This window comes from Stegodyphus dumicola, chromosome 12 (genome assembly GCF_044657685.1).
Source record: "Stegodyphus dumicola isolate Sdum_Otavi_A_Nest chromosome 12, ASM4465768v1".
Classification (NCBI taxonomy): domain Eukaryota; kingdom Metazoa; phylum Arthropoda; class Arachnida; order Araneae; family Eresidae; genus Stegodyphus; species Stegodyphus dumicola.
Genome location: NC_140779.1, coordinates 9,732,964 through 9,758,048, shown reverse-complemented (window position 1 = coordinate 9,758,048; position 25,085 = coordinate 9,732,964). Strand labels below are relative to the sequence as shown.

The window sequence follows — 25,085 nt, the reverse complement described above, 5'->3', positions numbered from 1 at the left end:
TTAAGCCTTAAGCATTTGCAAGAAATAGACATAAGTGTAATAAATAACTAATACAGTTCAGGCTTAATTGTTTCAATGCACGATAGAGGCAAGATAAAATTTAGCGGAACAACTTGTCTTTAGTCACCAATCTCATTATACATAGCCAAATATGTATAGTGAACGAGATAGCTAACTTTTATGATGATAGCTGTGAATTTAAAAAATTTTTGGATATCGCAAATCAAAGGGGGAATTTGCAGTTAAGGGATTTTGTAAAGAAATGTTTAGAAGTGGTAATAAAATGAATATGATATAAAAGAAGTTTTTCTTTGTGATAATAATGCTCCTCAATCATCAGTCAATTAATGGATGGCAAAATCTGTAGTATGGCTTTGATCCAGAAAATACCACTACGAATAGTAAAGAAAGTGACAAAGAGGTTACTGAAAACAAAAAAAAAAACAAAAACAAAAACAAAAAAAAATTCGATTTACAAGTTAGTCGGAATTATCTACACAGCAGTTATAGGAACAATGTAACTGAACAAGAAATGATGTGTCTACAGAATTAAAGAGAAAATATATTAGCAGAAAGAAAAAAAAAAAAAAAAAAAGAAGCGACTTAAACAACTTATATTGAAAGAAATGTTTAATAAAGTAAACAAATAAATATTAAGCTTTTTTTTTTTTTTTGCAAATTTTGATGCCCTTTAATCATAGATGTTCATTCTTTCATAAACACTGATTTCATATTTTTAATTTTATAATTTCTGCATGCCATCTTACTAGATTTAAGCTGATGATCTAATATCCAGAAAAATCCCAAATCTGGAATCGCCAAAGTCCCGACGAGTCCAAATCTCGGACTTTGTACTGTATACAAAAAATGTAAATTTTTGGAAGTTTGATATAAGAGTTATCTTGGACAAAACAACTGTCATACACAGCCAGGCAGACATTGTACTAATAGTAAAAAAAATATGGTCCTGATTTGTGCTTATTTGCTGAAAACTCTCCATTGAGTTTTTGGGCTGAAAATACAGGGGTTGGACAAAAATGGGGAATGGCTGAAATAAAAGCATATTGCTGTGATAAATACAATGTAGGAAAATCTTTGGTATTCAAAACAGCTTGCAGTCTTCTCTGAATGACGAAACAGTGGTCTTGTGTGCTTTGCTAGGGAATCTTGTACCATTCTTCTTGTAAAATATTGTGAATTTCAGTTAACGATGATGATGATGCAGATTTCTGTCTAAAATAGCCAATAAATTCTCAATAATATTGATATCTAGTGACTGTGGTAGCTAAGCTAGATGTGAAAGTTCACCCTCATGCTCAGAAAATTATTCGTGGATGAGAGCTGAGTGAACAGGAGCTCTGTTGTCTTGGAATACAGCATCGCCTTTGGGGAACAGAATTTGTACAATGATATGAACGTGATCAGCCAAAATTGCACATAATCCTTTGCAATAATGTGACATTGCACAGTAATGATAGGCCCCATGGTATAGCTGTCCAAACCATGAATGAACCCCCGCCATATTTCACTTTCGGCAGCAAGTGTCTCTCATAGGCTTGGAATGGCATTCGCCAAACGTAAACTTGCCGAGAAGTTGGAAACAATGGACAACAAAACTTATCTCACCAAATGACAGTCTTCCATTGCTCTACAGTTCAGGTTTTATGACTTTGGCACCACTTTCTCTCCTTAAGAGCATTTTGATCACTGATGAGTGACTTTTGAATTGCAGCTTGCCCAAAAATACCCTTCGTATTGTTTTGGTGCTCGTAGGGTTTGCAAATACAGTACAGTCTTTAATCTGGACTCGTCGGGACTTTGGCGATTCTGGATTAGGGTTTTACCAGATTATAGATCATCAATTTAAATCTGGTAAGATGGCATGCAGAAATTATAAAATTAAAAATATGAAACCGTAATTTATGAAATAAAGAACAATTATGATCTAAAGGGTATCAAAATTTACAAAAAAAAGCTTAATATTTATTTGTTTACTTTATTAAACATTTCTTTCAATGCAAGTTGTTTAAGTTGCTTCGTTTTTTGTGCTAATACTTTCTCTTTAATTCTATAAACAGACATAATTTCTTGTTCAGCGCCACTGTTCAAGTCCTGTAATTGCTGTATCGAGAATACCGACTAACTGGTCAATCGAAATTTTTTCGTTTTCAATAACCTCTCTGTCACTTTCTTCACTATCAGAAGCAGTACATCAAAACATGCTTTCGCTTTGTAGATCCTTTGGCAGCTCCAGAATCAAAACTCTTTTTGACATAATCGAAAGTTCAAGCTTACTTTTTATAAAATTGCTCTAACAGTCTGCAAAAAATAATAAGCCGGATGCAATTAGAAGATTAAGGAACAACACAATATGCAACATTAAATTAAATAGATAATTAGATAATTTTATCCTAGCTTATACCGTCCGTTATAAATTAAATGCACATGCGTAAATGTATCATGTGCATGTGTAAATGCATTATGCGTGTACGCATGCGCAGAAAGTTTGTAGCTTTGAGGTTCGGATTAATGATTTTGTACTGTGTGACATTCAGTTCAGCTGTAATTTCTGTGTGTGACATTTAGTTGTGGCTGTAGCCCTCTTTATTTTTCATCACAATCCTCTTCAATAATCATCTGCCATGGTCACTCGACATACATTTTCGTTCGCGCTTTGACGGTTTTTCTGTACGAGTTAAAAATCTTAGATACTGTGCCTCTTGAAATACTAAACATTTCAGCTATCTTGGTTATGGAAGCACCAACAATTTGCACACATTCAAATTCATTCAGCTTTGATAGGATGCACTCACAATTGCACAGAACACTGTCTCAATAACGAATGACACGTGTAACGTGTTGAGGGTGTTATACAGATCACATTAGCGAGCAAACACATAAGTGACACCAACAGCTTTTGCAAGAAAAATTTTAGTTCAAACATGCATTTTAGCAAGTGTTTCCATATTTTTGCCAAACTCCTGTAATATGTCCTTTACCTATACATATAGTTGATGAAAGTTACGGTATATGGCATACGTTAATAAATATGGCCTTCTTCATCAGAGTTTGTTATTCTCATGGCCATGATGAAAGAAAATTGAGGATAGTATTGTATTGTATTTAAATAATTTTTATCTTAACAAGGGTGTTGCTTGTATATGTTACCGTGAAAGACCGAAATTGGAGAATGTCGACTTTCACCAGAGAATGTCAACATTCACCAAATATGTCGGTGAAAGATCGAATATTTCTTTACATTCTTGTACATTCGGACCCTTACCAGTGTATGTCGACAATCGCAAATATGCTCTGGTGTAGGTCGAAAAGAGAGGAGTATATGTACACACTGCCATTCTAAAAGGAAGTGTTCCACAAATAAATGCAGTTGTAAAAGCAAGGGCCTCTTGTGCAATTCAAAGTGTCATAATAGTTTAAGTTGTTGCAATAAATAAGATTTAAATCACATAATTTGGTAAGTTTATGACTTCTATTATTTTCCTTTCTCATTTTGAATATACTGTGTGTTTTAAATTCTTATGTTCTTAAGTTCTTATTCTGAGTCTCAAGTGTGTTTTTTCGTGAATGAATTACGGAGAAGGAAATATAATATTCTTATATGTTCAACATTCACCATTAGTGCATGGTGAATGTCGACATTCACCGGTGTAAGTCAGAAATAAGAGTATTTGGAAAATATTTCGGACATACACCAAGCAACTATGTGAATGTTGACATTCACCAGATTTCGGTGTTTCACCGTAACATATATAATATGAAAATTTAATTTATTAAATTATTTATGTATTATCTCTTCTTTTAATTACAAAACTCTAAAATACCTGATTTTCAATATGATTTATTAAATTTTTTTTTCAGCTGGCTTCTGCTCACACTTGGTTTACAATTGCTTGCAACATTTTAACTGCAATGCAGAGTGAGCCAAAGGATGCTAAAAGTAGATCCTTTCATCAAACAATTAAAGCTGCTTTGGATACTGATGTTAAATTTTCAGAAGGGTACAAATCTCACTTATTTGTGTCTCTTTTGATTCAAATAAAATATCTGTAATTTTTGTAAATACATTGAAGTGTTTCAATATCTGTAACGTTTTTACTAAAATACATTTTAAAATTATGATACTTATACAGTTTTAAGATTTGAACTGTAATTGTTTTTTTAATCTTTGTTGTTATTTTTATTTTTGAAAAGTTTTCTATCAAATTTTAATGAGTAAAATTTTAAGAATTAGCTGGAAATTAACTGTTATTATTATTTGATTAGTGCATCTGGTTTTCTTTTGAAAATTTTTAAATCTTCTGTTGGGACTGCTGTGCTAGTTGCTCTTATTAAATAATGTGTTATGATCAGTATGCCAGTTGTCCTAGAGTCCTGGGAATATATGCTGTGCTAAATTGCTACAGTAATTTGAAATGCTGCTTAGTTTGCATCAAGCACTGAATCAAAACTAAGATTTAAAAAGGTAGATTTTTCTGCCATATCAGTGTGGGTTGTATATTTCTAATTATTTTTACAAATATTCTTAAATATTGCAAATTCTTACAGGTCTCATTGAATATTTTAGGTAAAGGCACTGTAAACTGCCATTTAGGCAAGGTCAGTGTAAACTGTACTGTGGAGAGCAGAGGGCATAATTTAACTATATAAAAAAGTTAATTTGACACTCATATGTTATCAAAATTCCATCTGTATTTCTTCATAAGTAACATCTATTTTAAATCATTATCTCTGATACTCATTAATCACTTTTTAAAAATTAGTTTTTATATTTTAATATTATAATGGTAAAATAATGTTTTTCCAAGAGTATGTGACATCCAGTTTATATTTTATTAACAATTTTCATTTTAAAAATAGCATTTGTAGTTGAATATGTATTAAAAGCCATTAGATACTCCCTGAAAAATAAATTGTTACTAGACCTTTTAGATAAATATATATAAATCTCTAGAAAGTCTCTGCAAAGTATTTAAAACAATTCTTGCCAAAGGAAGTTAGATATTTTAATGTTTAGAAAATACTTTGATACCATCAGAACTGCTTTGTATAATTAATAAAAGTGTGCAAAAAAAATTTTTATTATTATTTTTTTATTATCGCCCTGTATAGTTAAAGAAATTAAATAATGAAGCATGAATGGGTGTTTCTTGCATTATGATAAAACAATGGTACCTAGAACCATCAAAATTTGAATAACATAGACTATGGGCATGTGGAAGCCCTAATTCGAATTCAAAATTTGTCGTATTATCGATTTCATATTTTGTAACACTTCAATTTTTGATTAACAAATTAAACTATTTCAAAGTGAGCAATAGCAACACTGTACTGAAGGAAAAAAAAAAATTTTATTTCCAATGCACGAGACTTTGTATTGTAAATTCGAAAGATATGCTCATTTTAAAATTATTTTGCTATATTGCTGTTGAACTGAATTTTATGGTTTAAGTGCAAAGAACATGATATTTAATAAATGAAGGTAACACACAAAATGTTAAAAAAATAATTAAAAAAACCCTTTGGACATAAATTAAAATCTGAAACATTTCAGATTTTATTTACAACATTTTTTATTGCCTTTTGAGGTACTTTTATTTAACCCTCTGGCAGTTTCAAGATTAAGCAATTCTTTCTTTTCAAGTACATGCAGTATTTGTCAGTCATAAATTTGCTATGCAAACTGTGTGCATTGATGTTCATCACATGTGTTAGGCTCACTGTGGTGCGTAACTGGAATGCTAGCTGTTGTAAATTTGAAATTGAATTTGAGGTGTTGTGGGAATTCAAGCAAACATGTGACCAAAGGCTTTGCCCTTCAAAAGGGTTAAAACACAATTTCTTAGCTCCATATTAAATTTTTTTTTTTATATCAAATACATTAAGCATTGTTGTATACAAATCTTAATATATAAAAAAAAAAAAAAATCAATGCACAGGCTTGCGTGAGGTAAGTTATGGTTTTTCCTTATTTTTATTGAGAATCTGTTCAGGTGAAATTTGATGGTGATGATATTAGCAAACTGATGAACTTGCATAGCAAAGACTGTGTATGGAAAGTAATAATACATTGGACATACTACAAGGAATGAAAAATCATTAGCTTACTATGAAGAAATTTTATGTAATTAAAAAAAGGTTATTGAGTCATTGGATGAAAAATAAAAATACATTCTTTACTACATATTTTTTCTTTCATACATTTTTTAAACTCCACATCTTATTTTGCTAAAATTTTTATGTATATGCATTTTTGTCAGTCCCACCCATTATGTAACTTCTGGGTATTACTGTGTTTAATAGGCCTCCAAATAATTCTATAAATCAATCTTTTATATTGGAAAGCAGTCTGAGTTAGCCATCTTATGTGTGATTAATAATATACAATTCATTTCTTATGTTTATCATAATGTTCATAAAAAGTAACTATCACTGCACGATGGTAAAAGATCATATTATCACGTCTTTATCATAGGAAAAACAGGTATAAAATTATTATTAGTTATGAATACATAGTACTAGTTATAAACAGAGTAATCAAATTACTATATGTCTATGCCTCTAAATTTGCATGTTTTATTAATTAATAATGAAACCTTAATTTCCATGTGCATCAAATTGCAGACAAGATTGAAATCATAAATTTGATAATTTACATAATTCTGGAAAAAATCATTAACTATTAATTCAACCAATTATAAAAATTATTATTCGAAACTTTACCATATTATTCTGTGTTGAGTACTATAAAGTGTTTTCTCCGTTCTTTCTGCAAGCCTTCCTGGTGTAGCTGGAAGTACACTCGATGAGTGTTTGAGAGGTCCAGGTTCAAGTCCCAGCGAGGGCATTGCACATTTTTTAGTTTTGTGACATCAAAAATAATCTAATGTCTCTACAGTGCTGCCCGAACTAAAAAGGTGGTATGTGATGATTCTTCACCACCAGGATTTGGTGAATGGGTTCCCTAACCTCCAGTTGTCCTTTAAAAGGAGGAGTATATAGGGTATTTTCTCCCCCCCCCATTTCTGCATTCCATCGTGGTGTAACAGTTGCATGCTCGGCACACATTGGAGGAGTCCAGGTTCAAGTCCCGGCGAGAGCATTGCTTATTTTTAATTATTCCTGCTTCAAAATAACTTAATGACTCTTTAGTGCTTTTACATTTAACTTGTAGGCATTTAATATGAAGTACCTTAGCATGTAGATTATTGCATCATATTTTAAATTATTATTAATAATTTATATTAAAATATAGCTTTTCATGTTGTCTATGGGTAAAGTAATGCTTCAGCAGTCGTAAAATATATCATTTCATATATGTCATATTTGTGTGTAGATTAATTTAAGTCTTGACTAAACTTCAAGAATTGCTTAGAAACTCCAGCAATGTATTAATAAATAAATTGCTTTAATTATTGCAAGCTTAACATGCTAGTTTAGTATCATATCCACTAGTCATTTATATGTTTGCTGTGTGATGTATCTCATCTGAAGACCAGTTAGTTATATTCATTCCATGGATATGTGCTTTTTTTAGTAATAATTTAATCCTTTAGAAATGTTATGCTTTTTTGAAGAGTGTTATAATATAGTAAATAAGTTCTGAGAGAAAAGTAAATTTTTTTCTTCCTTATATTTTATGAAGAATGACTCATTTCTGAAAAATGTACCATTTTTCTGAAACGTTTTTTAGATATTAAATGAATTATAATACTTAAAAAATATTTCGATCCCAATTTCAAAAGAAAAAAATATAACTGATCAATTTGAAATAGAACTAGTATTATATTGAGTACTTATCATTTCTTTAGTTTTATTTATGTTAGATGAAAAAAATAGCATTAATAAAAATTCCGAACTTGAGATTTTGCTACCCTTTTTATTGTTATTAATTTAAATGATATTGTATTTTCAGGAGGTGTGCCAAAGTGTTACCTCTTGCATCTGCTGCTTATCAAGATAATCTGCCTACTCACTATACAGAAGATTATCATCAGAACAGAGTAATCTTTTTGCATAATATATGTTTTATCTGTATAGCTTTTTCAGTTTTAAAATTTAATTTAGAAGTCAATTTCATATTTAAAGTATTTCTTCCATTCATGCTTTCAGTTTATTGGTTGAATTTGAAACTTTTACAAATTGTTTCTGATGTTACAACCAAATATATTATATAAATTCTGAAATAGGAAATATTAATTTTTTTAATTTATAATTTTTGAGAAGAAACCTTTTTTTAGCAATGAATCGTATCTGCTACATGTTCAAATGCAAATGAAATTCTATATCTGTTATATTTTTATTTACTTAAAGACATAGTGAATATATTGTGTATTTGATTGTATAGTGTCATAATTTATCTATCATAAATATCCAATATATGTATTTTGAAAAGTATATATTTATAAATGTTTTATGGAAGCAGCATTGTACTAAAGATTACTTGTTTCTAAGTTAAACTCAAAGGGAACAAAAAGAGAAGTTCTGTTGTTTTCTGTTCAGTTTTTCTGTTCTTTTTACATTTTGCCCAGATTATTTAATACTGTGTTGATATTATTGGTTCAAATGGTAACTCTCAATTCTGTTGAATAGATTTATGTATTACATGCATATAATAATCTTAAAAAACAAAAAATGTGTAATAATTGTAATGAATCCGGATAGTGTAGTGTCATAAAAGCAGTTAATATTTTTAATCAGATATATCATGACTTTTTTTTTAATCAGTCAGATTAAAATGTAAAACAAAATGTTTTTAAGAACTGTAATTATGGCTTTTAAATTGCTTAGATTGTTAATCATTAACTGGCTGATTAAATTTGAAGGTGATTAAATTAACTAATTAAAGATCTTATGCTTTGACAAGTGGCAACAATCTGCTTTTAAATCACTGAGTTTGTTAATGAAAAATTCATCAAATTTGCACAAAGTATAAAATAAGTAAAATAAATAATAATAATAAAAAAAAGAATATGAAAAGTCTGAAAGTTTTCAGATTTGAAATTACTTCCAGAGGGGTGCTTTTTTTTTAACATTTTGTGTGTTACCTTTATTTATTAAATATCACATTTTTCGCACTTAATCCATAAAATTCAGTTCAACAACAATATTGCAAAATAATTTTAAAATGAGCATGTCTTTAGAATTTCCGATACATGGTTTCATGCGCTGAAGATAAAAATATTTTGTTTTCCATGCAGTGTGGCTATGACTTGCTTTGAAATCTTTGAGTTTGTTAATCAAAAATTTGTTGAAATTTTACAAAATATGAAATCGGTAATAAAACAAATTCCAAATTCCAAATTAGGGCTACCATAATTCCATAATTGATGCATACAGTTGCCCATATTCGGTGAAAGATTATGTTATTCAAAATTGGATGGCTTATGTACTGTTGTTTTATCACAATGTGAAAAACATACGTACATTTGTACAGATTGTTCATTATTTAATTTCTTTAAATATAATACAGGGCGATAATACTTGGTGGCAACAATTTGAAAAGTGAAACATCGCTTGTAGTGAATCGATGCAAAATGACGAAACAAAATTAATAGTCCTTCTAGGCAAATTACACCTTTAGACTATTAAATTAATTCAAAATAAAAACTTTGAAGTGCACATGTTATGCATGGAAAACTACATGTGTTCAAAAATTTCATGACTGTAGGGGCCTCCATTTTTCCACAATATCGGGAACATGTACACAGTTTCTTCATTATTTAATAATACACTTGAACGGTTTGGAGTTTATGCAGGCCAAGAAATGACTAGAATACCACCAAAATTTTTATGTCATCAAATATATGGTTATGTTTTTGAAGCTAAATGCATGGGCGCTTTTGAAATGTGGCATTGGCTATGCATTGAAGAAAATATAATAAATGGCCTGCAGCTCATAATCATTATGTCTTAATAAGTATTAAAAGTAATTTCCTGCTGTAATTGATAACACACAAACCCTTAGCAAGTTGAAAAAAAGGGCAAATAGTTCAGCCATACTACCACATTGCCTTCAGCAATTCATTCATCATCTCTGTGGAGTTCAATAATTGAGATTCATAAACATTATTTTATGTCAGGTATATCTGGTACTATACCAATTCATGTTGTAAGCATATATGATGATTGTTTGGTATTAGGTGCAATCTTCACAAAGGACTGCTTGCCTGCAGCCTGCCACACTTAATTTATTATTTTATTGTAAACTTTTATTCTGTAGTACAAACAGTGCCTTCTGTTCAGTAAGCAATTCATTCAAAAGGTTATTTTAACCTTTCTAAATCTTTGTCATCTAAATTCAGACTAAAGTGATAAGTCTCTTGTCAGTCTAATAGGGTCTGAAGTTATGGATTTAATTAACCATATCATTATGTCCATTATTACTATGTCCACCATATTATTAAGATCTAAATTAAGCTTTTATACAAGCAGTACCCTACAGCTTTCTTAAGAAAGAAACTTCAGAAATTGGAGTTGTTAGCCCATACAACATATGAACTTCCACCTTCTCATCATAAAAAATCCCTTTGCTTATTGATGAGTCTTCGGAGATCGAGTCAAGCACTGACTCACCCCCATATAAAGATACACTAGCTTTAAGCTCACCCTATCTGCATATGCCTAAAAGATGACAATCCAAAGTATACACTATAAAATAATTTTTATTTGTTTATAATGTATTTAAAATTTTAAATATGTTATTTGTTTATTGTAATATTTTTAATTCTTTATTTGAGGGTATTTTATAGTACTTATCTCATGAACATCACTAGATGATATGCATAACAAACTATGTAATATTTTATTAATAAATATATGATACGAATTATTATTCGGAATATAACTCATTCGTAAGGTGGGAATATTGCTTGAATTAGTATATTGCTCTGGTTTACAATGTCATGCACAGCTCACTATTATATTACCCAGAATTATGGCCTTACAGTATAATGGTATGACTCTGTTTGAGGGTGAATATTTTCACTTTGAAATACATTGGAACATAGAAGTATTAATTGTTTTGCTAGTTAATTTTATTTCATACCTTTATGAGATACTGCAAATAAATTCATATGCTGTTATTTAAATTTTTATCGTATATTTCTTTATTCCTTTCAAAGAAAGATTTCTGTGAAAAGTTGAAAAAATCATAGATTTTTCCCTTTCAGTTAGCTCATGCCTTACATGTTTTCAACCTTCATGCCAGAGGTCCAGCTGTTCAAAGATTTGCAAAGCAGTTAAAAGAAGATTGTGAGAGGCTATGGAAAAATGGTCATCAAATGTGCGAAGTTCTTAGTCTCACAGGAAACAATTGCATGAATCCTGTATGTATTTTTTTCAGGGAATTTATTTAGTTCTCTGAATTTTATTATTATTTTTGAATATCATGGTGTGTTTTATATATAAATGCTCCGTATTATCCTTCAGAGACTTTTTTGTGTGTTTGGAGATTAAACAAAAAAGAAAGGGAAAAAACTCAGAATTTTTTTGTTTTCCTGAGAAAAATCATTATCAAACTAAGTCGTTTTTATTTTGCTTGTACTTTTTATGCTAGCTTTTTTTGAGATAATAATAAATAAAAATTGTTGGTTTTTCTTGCATTGATTATTCTGTTATCTGCTTTTAAGGTATCATGTAAGTTTGATGAATTTCAGTGTTATTAGTTTTCTTTAATTTTGATTCATTTGTTTTTAAAATAATATTATAACTGGCTTTATGCCATGTTTTAGATACATCGAACAGCAGATGATGATTCTCAAGAAGATAAAAATTTACCAATCATGTCACATTGTAGTCAAGTAAAAATATTATCTACTTGTGATTGTGGTAGGAAACAAGGCACGAGAGATGATCCTTTTGATGTTAAGGTAATTTACAAAATGTTCATAATTTATTACAAGTTTTTAAATAGATTATTTTGTTATGTAAAATATTAATTATCTCTATAGGCTGCAAATCATGACTTCTATATAATTCAAAGAAATCAGTGTTGCCGAGATTTGGAGAGAATTGAATTTCCAGTGTTTCAAGCCAGCACTGTTGAATCTCACCCTGTTAGAATTTCACCCATTCCCATTCTTGTATGCAATGAAGACTCAGAAGAAAAGATTAAGGAAACTAATTCGGCCAGTAGCTCAACTCATGGCAATAACCTTTCCAAAGCTGAACTTTCTGAAGGTATGAATTTATGTCATATGCATGAATAATTTGTACTTTCTGTTTATCCTCACCTCTGCTGAAAAGTCATGAAAAAGGATTCATGAAGTAAAGCAATATATCGTCAAAATAGCTCCTTTCTGCATGTCTTCATGGTGTAACGGTAGCACATTCGTCGTGTATTCAAGAGGTCCAGGTTAGAGTCCTGCTGAGGGTATTGCTAATTTTTTGTGTTTCTACTTCAAAATAAATTCATTAATTTCTTTACAGTGGTCCCTAAACTTAAAATAAAATTAAAAAAAAAAAAAAAAAAGAATGATGATTCTTTACCACCAGGATTTGGTGAATGGGTCCCCTAATCTCCAGTTGCCCTTTAAAAGGGGTAGTATATAAGGTATTTTCTCCCTCCTTTCTGCATCCATTTCATCAAATTATGTAAATTAAAAAAAAAAAAAATTTAACTACATCAATTAAAAAATTGATGGCTTTTAAATGAAATTTTAAAAAACGAAATTTTTTTGGTGTTATGTTATAAAGCATTTTCTTCTGCTTTTCAGCATGCCTTTGTGGTAACACACTCAATGCATATTCAAAATGCAAACTCAATTCAAGTCCCGGTGAAGGCATTGCTCATCTTTCATGTCTCCCGGTTTCAAAAATACTGAATGTCTACACAGTTATTTAATAACCCATGATGTATGTAAAGTATTAATACTAAAAGTATTTATGTAGCAACCCAGCTATGTCTATTCCAGCTGGTATGCAATGGCAAATTTGTGCAATTCTCTGAGGATTTTTTTAAAAGTAAAAGCAGATTATTGTATACATGGTACAGAGCAATAGTGCAAAAAATAATTTATTGAAAAAGTGTTTCATTACTGATGTTTCTTGTTTTTTTTTTTTTTTTTTTTTTTTTTTTTAATTTACTGATTGATTGCTGTTAGTTTTTGCACATCAGTTTGGAAAAAGAAAAAATTAGTCAGCAAGGAGTTTGCGATTTTTTGGTGAGAGGTGCAAATAACTAAAAAGTATCAAATAACTTGCTTACATAATTCCATGATTCATTTAATTTAATATTGTTTTAAACTATTTTTTTAATATGCTGTAACATCTCTGATCTTTGTTTGGTAATAGATTTCACCCAACTTCTTAACAATGTTAGCAATATAGAGTAGTACAGCCTTAAATACCATTATAATTGGTTTGTGCAATAGCCAAGTGCCAGTATATGTATGCCAGATTAATATTTTTCAACCACCTCCATGATGATCTTAACAATTTTCTTTGTTTCTTGACTTTTCTCATTAACTTTCCTAAAACTCACTGTTAAGGAATTTACAAAAATTTTGCACAGAAAAACACAAAATCACTTGAAAATACAGAATTAGACCTTGGATTGTTTACTGAAAGGTGGCTTATGGGCAGTCGTTGCAATGTCTCAAAAAAGGTATATATGTGTAGTGACTCATTGAACATAAGTCGAATTCCAAACAGATGTTGTATACTGAACAAAAATTTTCATGTCTGAACAGCACATATGCTAAGTCCATGTGGTACTTGGAAAAAAAAGTTTCAGTTAGCACCCATTCAGTGGGTTTTGTAGATCTCCACGAATGTTTTTGGTACCCATCGAATATAAAACTTCAGGTAGCCTAATTTTCAGATGACTACCTTGTATTAAACAGTCTAAGAAGTGTTCGGAAATTGTTGTGAAAGGTTCCAAGATTGTGATTTGACAGATTTTGTTGTCAATTTGTTTGATGAGATCAGCACTCGCTACAAAAGGCCGCCCATTCCTTCATTCATCATGCACGTTTGCTCTTCCCTGTTTGAAAAATCTCACCCAATGCATTATACACCTTCACTCGTAGTGTTTGAGCCATATACAACACACAATGCATGATGAATGTCTGCTGTTGACAGATTTTTGCCCAAGGAAATTGTGTTCTCTTACCTCACATTTGGCAGAATTTTCAATAGCAGAGCACATTTTGTAACCTTGCTGCATGCTGTATGCAATGTCGAATTTGTGCAATTTTCTGATGTTTTTTAAAGAAAAACCAATTATACATATACATATGGAGAATGGTTTCCCCCCCCCTCATCCTATAAATTGCTTTCATGTAAGTATTTGTCAGTGAACATTATCAACAGATCAAAAGAAAACAATTACAAATACAAATTAAAATTGTTAAAAAAGGATTGTTTTTACATTAAACAATATATGTAGCAATCTACTTTTGTTTAAAAACACATGTAGAATTGCACAAAGTCAGCATTGTGCACATTAAACATTATATGTATTATATGATGTATACCTGTTAGTTACTACTGTAAGTTTGCTAATTCTGGCTACTTGTCTTCCCATTTTGGTGAGACAGTTGCTTTACCAAGTAATTAATTTTATTTTATGTAAATATGAGGTACTACTAAATTCATCGACACAATAATGTGTACGTAGATTATTACTTTTATTTTCATCGTACTTCAAAATGCTTAAATAGTCTTCACATTTTGGTGAGACAGTTGCTTTACCAAGTAATTAATTTTATTTTATGATGTAAATATGAGGTACTACTAAATTCATCGACACAATAATGTGTACGTAGATTATTACTTTTATTTTCATCGTACTTCAAAATGCTTAAATAGTCTTCACATTTTGGTGAGACAGTTGCTTTACCAAGTAATTAATTTTATTTTATGTAAATATGAGGTACTACTAAATTTATCGACACAATAATGTGTACGTAGATTATTACTTTTATTTTCATCGTACTTCAAAATGCTTAAATAAATAAAAGCTTTTCCTGTCTCAGGAGTTTCTCAGTGAAAGAAAATTAAAAATTTTAATTAGCCAAAAAATGTATAATTTAGAATATTTAATTAAATATTGCTATACTTTACATCAGGATTATATTATGAAAAGCTGAATAACCTGAATCATGCATTACAAGCCAAATTTAAATCAGTTTGAAATTCTTTTGAAATGGTGTCACTGAGCAACACAAAGCCCTCCTGGTTTTTTGTATTTCAAAGTTAATGGGTGGATTTCATGAGATGGGTTTTTAGAATTTGGAGGTAAAAGCGTGAATTTTCATATATTTCCATTTAAAAAATATATTGTTCTTGCAAGAATTTCAGCAAAAGTTTGAACTTCTGGCAACAGAATAGGCATGAAGATGACCATGACCAATATCAGTCTCAAGAGACATTTCACACTATATGGGTATAATAATGCCTTCAGTAACACTGAAATTCAGTGAAATCTGGGCAAGAACTGTGGAACATTACTTTCATTACATGAGCTCGAGCAGGAATCCAACTGGATTACTCCTCGTGAATACATTAGACAGAGCTATGCAAATAACTTGGCCAATAATTTGAAACTAAATTATTGGAAGGGAACATCTTGATCTAATCAGTGTCATTTCCAATTATTTTAGGCAATTAGAAGGATTTGCTGTGGACTAAACTCCGTAAATCTTACATAACAATGAAAGATTATATAGGCTGTAGTCACTTTGTTAACCTTTTCACGACGGCGCACCTTTGTTTAGGACGCTCGTGCAGGATGGAAGGGAATCAAAGGCAGTCACCGTACAGGACCGAGGTTTTACATTGCTAAGCCTAATTTTATAAAAAAAAAGTTTCACTTCTAGCATCGTAATTTTTGGTATCATTTTAGATTATTACTTGAGCTCTTATATATGTTAAAATTAGCATTTAATAATGTTTTTTTCTTTATTTTACATGAAAATATACTTAAAAATTTCCTTATCTTGTAAAATAATTTTCAGAAGCATTATTCAAATTATTCCAAAGTTTTAATTGATAAAATTAATCAATAAAGTTTAAAATTAATAAAACAACATAATAAAGACTATTTACAGTAAGAAGTAACAAAATTTAAAATGAAGACGGAGTGTGGTAAATCTCGAAGTATGGAGAAGTATCACTTTCTAACTCTTAGAAAAAGTATAACTTTCCAGCTCTTTAGTAAAAGAACCATTACTCTCATCTGCGTTAATAAATGGTTCATTAACCATATGAGGGTATTCTTCCTCTGATAAATAGCGCCTTCCCTCCATAATAGAGTGGAGGCGAGGCCTTTCCGAAATAAAAAGAGAAGAAACGGAAATATATCTGAAAGCAAAGCAAAACGTAACAGAACTCCACATATTAACCCTAAAAGACTGTATATAGTAGAGGGAAAAATATAATAAAATTGGACATAAATCAGACACGTGAATATTTATATTAGCACATGGCAATTTAAAGAGCCCACCTCTGTTTACACTTTCCCTTCCCCATCCACCCTTGCAACAGTTGATGAATGAAATACCAAAGTCAGACAGAATATATCAAACTCAAGGTTAGGAACCTAAAACTGTGTTCATTTCAAAAGTAATGGACATATAATTCCTTCAGAAAAATGCTCCAGCTTAAAATGCGTATGCACATTACCCTCTGAATGCAATCTTTAGTGATGCGTGGATGGGACGCCCAGCTGTAAGAGATGTTCTTAGGGAATGCGTATATGGGACACCCGTCTTGAAGGGATTAAAGTATGGGGATTATTTAGCTGATAATCATAAGGGCACCTTGGTATATCTAAAAAAATTCTAATAAGTAAATACTGTATGCATATTCAAGCATTTATGTGGTGGTTTTAGTATCTTCTGTGGCAACAGTGTGAAGTCATACAGATGTCAAATTATGTTTAGAAGAGCACTTATTTGAGTTTGAAATCCATGGCAACCAAGTCTCCAGATCTCAGTGCTTTTAAACATACATAGATGACATGCAGCATTATTGTAATTAATAAAATTGTTTTTAACACAGCTGCAGGACACAGAAATTCTGCTCTTCCAAAAACAAGAGAATTGTGAATTCCTTTTTTAGGAAGTGTGGGTACATTGCTTACAAAATACTCCTACATACTTTTAAAGTCTGCATTTAACACTCCCTCGAATGGCCTACGTTTAGGGTATTGTACCGGCTGCTTTTGGCATTTCAGTGTGTGTGTATGTTTATTTTTTAGTTTTGATTATTAACATCAATTTTCCTTTGATAGCTGTTAAAAGTGTGTGAGAGATGTAATATTTTTCAAGAATACAAAATAGTTTTAATATGTGACAAGTGTTGTTTGATGCTAGAAATGTCATTAGTGTAGCCTTAAAAAAACTGGATTGTTACATTATGTTCTGCTATCATGCACAACATACAGCTTTATCATCCTTGGCAAATATTTCAATCATATAGAGTGTGAGATCTATAATTTATTTTCCACGTTTTATGAAAAATAGCCAGTTTCTAAGTTTTAATTTTTGACCTGACACAAAATCTTTCTTTTAGCATTCAGATCATAAAGCTTAGCATATTTGTAATTAATAAAACATGTTTTAGCAACTTCCCACAATGGCAGCATATATCACTGACCTGAAACAAAAATGTGTATTTATTGTGATTAATTATATATAAGAATCTATTTTTGGTTTTAGTACTCAAGGTATGTATTGTTACGAATTTTGTACATATATCACTAATTTCAGTGAAATTATATGTGAAGTTGTTGTTATTTTTGTGTAAACATAAAATGCTTGGAAAAGATGAAGCTCTGCCAGAAAAATAAGATTAAAGGGATGAATCTATTTAACATTGAGGTAAAGCCCAGCTGGCGATAGTTTTGGCAACTAATTTTTAATACCAAATTTGTTGACATTTTGGTCCAGTCCCTTTAGTAGCTGTAATTGGTATTGTAATTGAATAATTGTAATTGATCCCTATTTGCAACTGTAAATGTATCTGGTGGTCATATGCCTTCCAATAATTTTAAAAAGTGAAAGGTACTAGAGATTTCTTTGCAGCTGTGGAAAAATTATGTAACACCAAAGAGAGCATCAGCTTCTTTGTTATTAGTTCAGAGCCGAATGCAGAGTACTGAGATATCAATGCGAGCTTCGCCTTTTAGATGCGCTTTGCATTGCATTGCATTTAAAGTTCTTAGTAGTTTGAAATGTAACTACTGATTGTACTATGTGATATGGTGAAGAGCTGTATGATTACTTTTGTGGAAAGTTCCAGAACTTTAAAGTGTTTCATTTAATGAAATACAGTGGATGGACAAAAATATGGAAACACCTTGTGAAATGCATGTTTGAAAAGAAAGATTGATTTTAATGAAATATGTAGGTGGCGCTGGCGTTTTTGACTACTGACGCCACCTATACAACTTCATAAATGTGCTAAACAGTTCAGTTGTTGTCGGAGTACTGTTATGTGAGGTTGTCATTGCATTATGTCAGAGTTAACAGACTTCGAACGTGGGCATATTGTTGGAGCACGTATGCTAGGTGCTTCCGTAAGCAAGGTAGCCGAGGTGTTTAGTGTTTCAAGGGTACCGTATCGAAGATTTATTCCGCATATTTGAAAAGCGGAAAAACATCATCTGCTAAATCACAGCGTGGACGAAAGTGTGTCCTGAGTGATCGTGACAGATGATCATTAAGGGCAATTGTGACGAAAAATAAGAAGAGCACAGCTGCAAAAGTTACTGCTGAAATGAATGTTGTGCTACCGAACCCTGTGAGTACCAAAACAATTAGAAGGGAGCTTCATAAACAGGGAATTGCTGGCCGTGCTGCAATTGAGAAGCCACTCATCAGTGATGCTAATGCCCGTAACAGGAAAAAGTGGTGTTTAAGTCATAAAGCCTGAACTATAGAGCAGTGGAAGCGAGTAATATGGTCTGACGAGTCTTCTTTCACATTGTTTCCCACTTCTGGCCGAGTTTACATCTGGAGAACGCCATCTCAAGCCTATAATACAGACTGCTTGTTGCCAAGAGTGAAACATGGCGGGGGTTCTGTTATGGTTTGGGCAGCCATATCGTGGTTCTCTGCTAGCCCCACGATAACTGTGTCAGGGCACATGACTGCCAAGACTTATGTGAACATTTTGGCCTATCAAGTTCATCCCTTGGTACAAACTTTGTTCCCCGATGGTGATGGTGTCTTCCAAGACGACAAAGTCCCTGTTCACACAGCTCACATTGTCCAGGACTGGTTTTCTGAGCACGAGGATGAGTTGTCCCATCTCCCCTGGCCACCACAGTCACCAGACCTGAATATTATCGAACCTTTGTGGTCTACATTGGAACGGAAAGTGCGTTCTCGTTATCCACCGCCAACATCGTTATCTGAACTTGCCACCATTTTGCAGGAAGAATGGTATAATATTCCATTGGCAAATATACAGGAACTGTATTTATCCATTCCGAGAAGACTGCAAGCTGTTTTGGATGCCAACGGGTTTCCTACACCATATTAAGCAAAGAAACATGTTTTTTTAAAAGGTGTTTCCATATTTTTGTCCAACCCCTGTAAATTTTATCAAGCTATGATCGGTTCTGTGGGCATTCAATTCATTATAAACCCATATGCTCACAACACTATTTTTTATTTGTGCCATTTTCTTATATAATATATCACAAACAGCAATAATTGTTAACCATTCCTAGTTTATTGATTGTAAAACATATTGCAGTGTTCTCACTCCCCATCTTCGTATGTCAGAAAAGGTTAGATTTGTGATATATCAACATTAACACACACAAATTTATATATGTACATATATATATTTTAATCATTTAGTCTTTTACTTAAATTCTTATTTTTGATTTTTAGTTAAATTTTGTTTAATTTGATGCTTTGTAAATTTTAAAATTATTTAAGGTAATTCAGAAGAGAATTCCCTTACTAATGAGATAGAGCAATTAACTACTGATGATCAATCTCAAAGTCAAGCTGAAGATGAACGGGATGAGATTGTAATCAGAATTCAGGATGACATCAGCTGCAAAGGTAACGAGCGCAGTCTCATTATTAGAGTTATTCATTATCTCAAACTCTATTGATATCTTTTCATTGTTAATAAATGTATGTGTAATTTTTAGTGTTTTTTGTTATTTTGTGAAATTTTTATCAGGAAATACTTTTTTTATGTGTTGTTCTTTTCAAAGTTAAAATGTTTGTTAAATATGTTACCATATTTAAATATTATTATTTTAAAGCTGATTTGTTTTAAATGAGCATCTGAAAAATAATACAGAAAATTGAAAACTTTATTTCATGAAATATTTACCATTTAATTATTTTATGTTTAAAGCACTTCAAGTAATAAGAATCGCTCATGGAATAGTGAGTGCTAATATAATAAACCAAAACATTAAAACCACTTGCATATCAGCCAAAAACATTAAAACCATTTACTTATTGTATTCAAAAAGCTCAATTCAATCAAAATAACATATCAAATAAATCATTGAAATTTTGTAAATGTCTTTTGTTATATGTCATTACAGTGATTTATTCTCATAAATTATGTAAGAATACAGTTGCTTAAAATTGTTTCTCCCATATTCAAACCACAAATGCTTGATTATATTCAGATGCAGTAAATTTCAAACTGTTACCTGTCAGAACATTCTTTTAATGTTCTTGACTCTTTAGCTCTTAAAATCAGTGTAATTTTATTTAACTGTAAGTTTCCAGGCCTCGTTAAATTATTTGAAGGCATAAAAAAGTTTCTTATGAGAAATATGCAGCAGAAGTATTTTTAGTGAATTATAATCCCATTGAACTTCGGATTTTAAAGTTTTTAATATATCTGTTATACGATACATAAGTACCAGAACAATGGCATATACATATTGTTTGATTTTTTCCTTTAAAAATTTTTGTTTTGATTCATTTTATTAATCTATATTTTGTTTCTTTCTCTATTACTTAACACCTATAAGAACACATGTCCATTACATACATGCATGTGGTCATTTTGACCGTGTATGCATTTTAATGGGTTTTTTTAAACCTATTTTACTATTTAAAAAACATTGTAAGGCAATAAAAGAACATTTAAATTAACAAAGATTATTAAACATGGCTGATAATAAATGTATTACAATTTTGAAACTTTTAAAAAAGCAAAAAATTTGTTAACAAACTTTGACATATCATATACTGGTGTAACGTAAAGTTCACAAACTCCCTCAGTTTCTTTGCTCAACCAGTGTTGCCAAAATCATAATGTAAAAATGCCTGTTGGTCAGATTGACCGATATGTACTTATAGGTGTTAAAGATCAAATTCTTATACAGAAGGAAATTGCAAATCTTCAACTATTTATTATTTTTTTATTGGGATTACCTTCCAAATATTTCAGTAATTCAACATTAGTACTGTCATTACCTCATTTATTGTAACTGTAGAAATTTTTACCCTGTTTTGTGCATTCATATGCATGAAGCTGGTATTGCTAGATATTTTTTTTAATAATTGTTACCTATTGATTTATTATTGATTTTTTTTAACTTAGAAACTAATTCTTTGAATTTCAGTGACAGGCATTTAATAATATAATACACAAAGTAGATTTAAGATATTATTTATTTATTTTTAAAATCATTTATTATAACATTAAATTATGTACACTGTGAAAAAAAAAATAAAGAAAGACAGTTCTATATCTCTCATTCTACTAAGCCACTTGATGAAACTCAAATTGAGTTTTCCATGTCTCGAAAGCGCGATATAGGATATGTGTTAGATTGGTATATAGCATTGTTCTAATATAAGTATTTTGACACATAATTGGACTTTTTCTGAAATGACTGTGTGCCTTTTTTTTCCATATTTCAATTCTATGACTCAAATTATGCCAAACTGCCAAGTTGATAAAAAACTCATGAGTAGTTTTTAAAAAATTAGCTCTCAAAATTTTAGTTCCTCAGTATTAATTGAATTTGATATATATTTATTAATATCTCTTTTTTTATTAAACATACTTAATTCTTTCTTTCACATTTCAAAATTTAGGTTCATTCCAAATAAAAGTCATTATTTTTTATGATTTACTTTTACAATTTATATTTTCAATTCATTTTTATAAATTTTTAGAAAAAAAATCGAATTATAATCTATAAAATTTTTATTGTTCTCTTAAAGAAGATGTATTTCTAAGCATACCTGCAAAAAATTAGTTTTATTCAGAATCTCCTAAGATACATGTGAATTTACATATTGGTGCGTTTTGAATTTTGGCATATTTGTTATAAGCGATAATAATGCAAATATGGTTTACGTACTTTGTTAAAAGCAAAGCTCTCCTGTTTTTCCCTCTTATTAAGCATTAGCTTTGAATAGTGCTTATCATGTTCTTCAAGCACCTCAATGCATTTTAAATGTTTGAATTTGGTTCTCAATTTTTGCACTACAAAACCAGTAACATATACAATAATACACTCCTTGTATTCTGTAAGAACTGTCGGATCTTAACACTCACGATCTTGTAAATGATTCTGATTTTCAAACTTTAAATCTAAAATATTTTTATGAATTAATAAGTTGATTACACGACTTGATTCGGAGTGTGTGGAACTTGATGCCTGTAAAATTTTAATATTTTCTAAAGTTGTGTAATTACCTTTAGAGCTTTCTTTTAATTCATTGTGAATTATAATCTATTTATAAGCACTAATAAATTGCCTAACTGTAGGATTATTGCTCCACCCACCACGTCCACATATTAAACCAAAAATAATTCAATGTGTTACTGACTTATTTTATATGCAGGCAAGTAAAATCGGTTTTGAATTATGTATTAGATTTTTATGGAGTCTTGAGAAGCTCTCAGCACATACAATCAAACCCTAAAATGCAATTCTTCTTTCTTTCTTTCTTTTTTTAATTATAGAAATTTTCTCTTGACAAGTTTTTAAAGAAAAAGTATTTAATAGCATCTCTTAATTATTCAGAAACTTGCTAAAATTCTGAGGAAATAATGGCTTTTTCTATCCTGGTATTTCAAGAATTCGAAACATCGAAAAGACAATGAACTGCCTCGGAAATTTTTTTCTTTGCTTTCACATTTTCAAAATTTTTCAAGCCAATACGTTGGCATTCTTCAATTGTGTCAGCAATTGAAGTGGTCATTAATTGTGCTGCAAATTTAACATTCATTTTAACTAGAATCATTCCAAATGGGATTTCTGCAATTTATTTGACAGATGCAGTACTTCTGCATCCTGCAGTTCTTGTAGTTTCATGATGAAATCCTGTTTCATCACTTGATTTTTATTATCTATAGTGTATTTCTTTTCTTCTAATATATTTCTTACCAATTTTAACATATGGCGGGTCCAAAAATAGAAAAATCTTTTCTTCATTTGAAGGACGCTGAAATGAAGTCAACAAAGGTTTGTTAGATCAAATGAATGTCCTAGGTGTTTATCCATACTCATGCTTCACCCCCTCCCTGGTCTCTATAATGTGTCTACAGTTTCTTCCTCTAAGAGTTTTTCTTTTTTAAGCTCAAAAATAATATTCTTCATTTTTGCATTTTATTTCTTTTGCCGGCGACACTTTTGTTGCAGCAATTTTATTTTGTTTTATTTTATTATTATTATTTCATTTACTCGTATCTCCGTTAATTCTATTTAAGTTTCAACTTTCATGGAGTTCACATTTCTGAAATGTTTTCATTTTCTTGTTCCTGAATTTCCATTTCTTCCTCATCACAAATTGATTTATTCATTGACTCTTCGATCATACTGTCTTCATTTATGTGGCTACCTTCTTCAAATGAAGTCTGCATCACACCAAAAGTATGATCTTCCTCAGAGCTCATCCTTTCATTTGAAAGATCTTTTGCCATTTCTATCTGTAATAGTAAAGTAATTAATGTATCTCAAAATTGTAACTTTGATTTGTGTACTTCCCCTTCTTATCTTAGAATACTAATATATGAATCTAAAGTGCATCATCTGCAAATAAATATGTTTCATGTCTCATATGTAATCAAACTGGAGTACAACAGCTTTCAGCCAGTCTAATTAAAGAAATATTTTACGATACACCTAGTGCTTTGCTGTTGTGTACCCCCACCCCCCAGCTTTGCTCATTGCTGGCAGCAAGCATTTCTTGCTGTCCTTTATTTCATGGTTTCAAAATACGTAAGATTTATGAAACAGTCAGTAATGATGTATGAAAATAGTTGTATGAAATAATACTTTATCCAATATGTTATTATTATATTCAGTTTGCCCGTCTCTCTCCGTCTTTGAATGTCATCCTTGTATCTACGCAATCAACATTCCTACATTATTAACTATAAACCTACAACATTACATGTATATATGTGTAATTTTTTACTCCAGATATCAAATACTTAATTATAAATGAAATATTTACTTCAAGGGATATCTGTCAAGCAATTGACACAAGGAATATCTGCATAAGCTTCATCTAAGTTAAGCTTTCCATTATTTCAGGAAATAAAAAAGGATTTTCTTTAAGACATTTTTAGAGCTTCTATCTGTGCATTCAAAAGTAACTTCAGTTGTTTAATCTAAGCAAATACTTCATCTTTTTGCCTCCATATTATCTCCCTTTTGAATAAGAGCATCTTGGGGCATGGAATACATCTGTCGTGTGCTTTGAACTTGAGAGTCTTCTGTCTTGATTGATTTTAAGTGCCCTTATATCACAAAAATATTAGACTTAAATCCTTACAAGGCACAAAAGTAAAACATCTGTATAAATTATAAGGATTTAAGTCCAACTCAGTCGTATAAGAATCATTTGGCATTTACCGAACTGCTGTATGCAGTAAGGTAAACAAATGAAAAAATGTAATAAGAGAAATTATAAATAAGGAATCATGCAAACATATTATATTTCGACCCTCTTAAATGCAACCCTGGCTGGCATTCTGCCAAAACACATAGACTCATCCAAAAGGGGCATTATTACTTGCTGCGACGTAAAAGGTCTCTCTTCTCTGGAAAGAGATGTGCTGGAAGGAAAGAAAGTCCCCATTCTTCCATCCTATTTTGAGAATAATTCGAT

At 30.7% G+C, this 25,085-nt stretch overlaps 1 protein-coding gene across 1 annotated transcript in view; it reads left to right on the top strand.

The window, feature by feature from the left end:
* LOC118186081 (nonsense-mediated mRNA decay factor SMG8) overlaps window positions 1-25,085 on the top strand; it is an 84,038-nt gene that overhangs the window by 34,199 nt on the left and 24,754 nt on the right. The window contains exons 11-16 of the mRNA XM_035356087.2: window positions 3,880-4,019; window positions 7,934-8,021; window positions 11,190-11,345; window positions 11,751-11,888; window positions 11,970-12,198; window positions 19,914-20,042. Of these exons, the coding sequence (XP_035211978.1) occupies window positions 3,880-4,019; window positions 7,934-8,021; window positions 11,190-11,345; window positions 11,751-11,888; window positions 11,970-12,198; window positions 19,914-20,042 (880 nt within the window). The remainder of the gene's footprint in view (window positions 1-3,879; window positions 4,020-7,933; window positions 8,022-11,189; window positions 11,346-11,750; window positions 11,889-11,969; window positions 12,199-19,913; window positions 20,043-25,085) is intronic.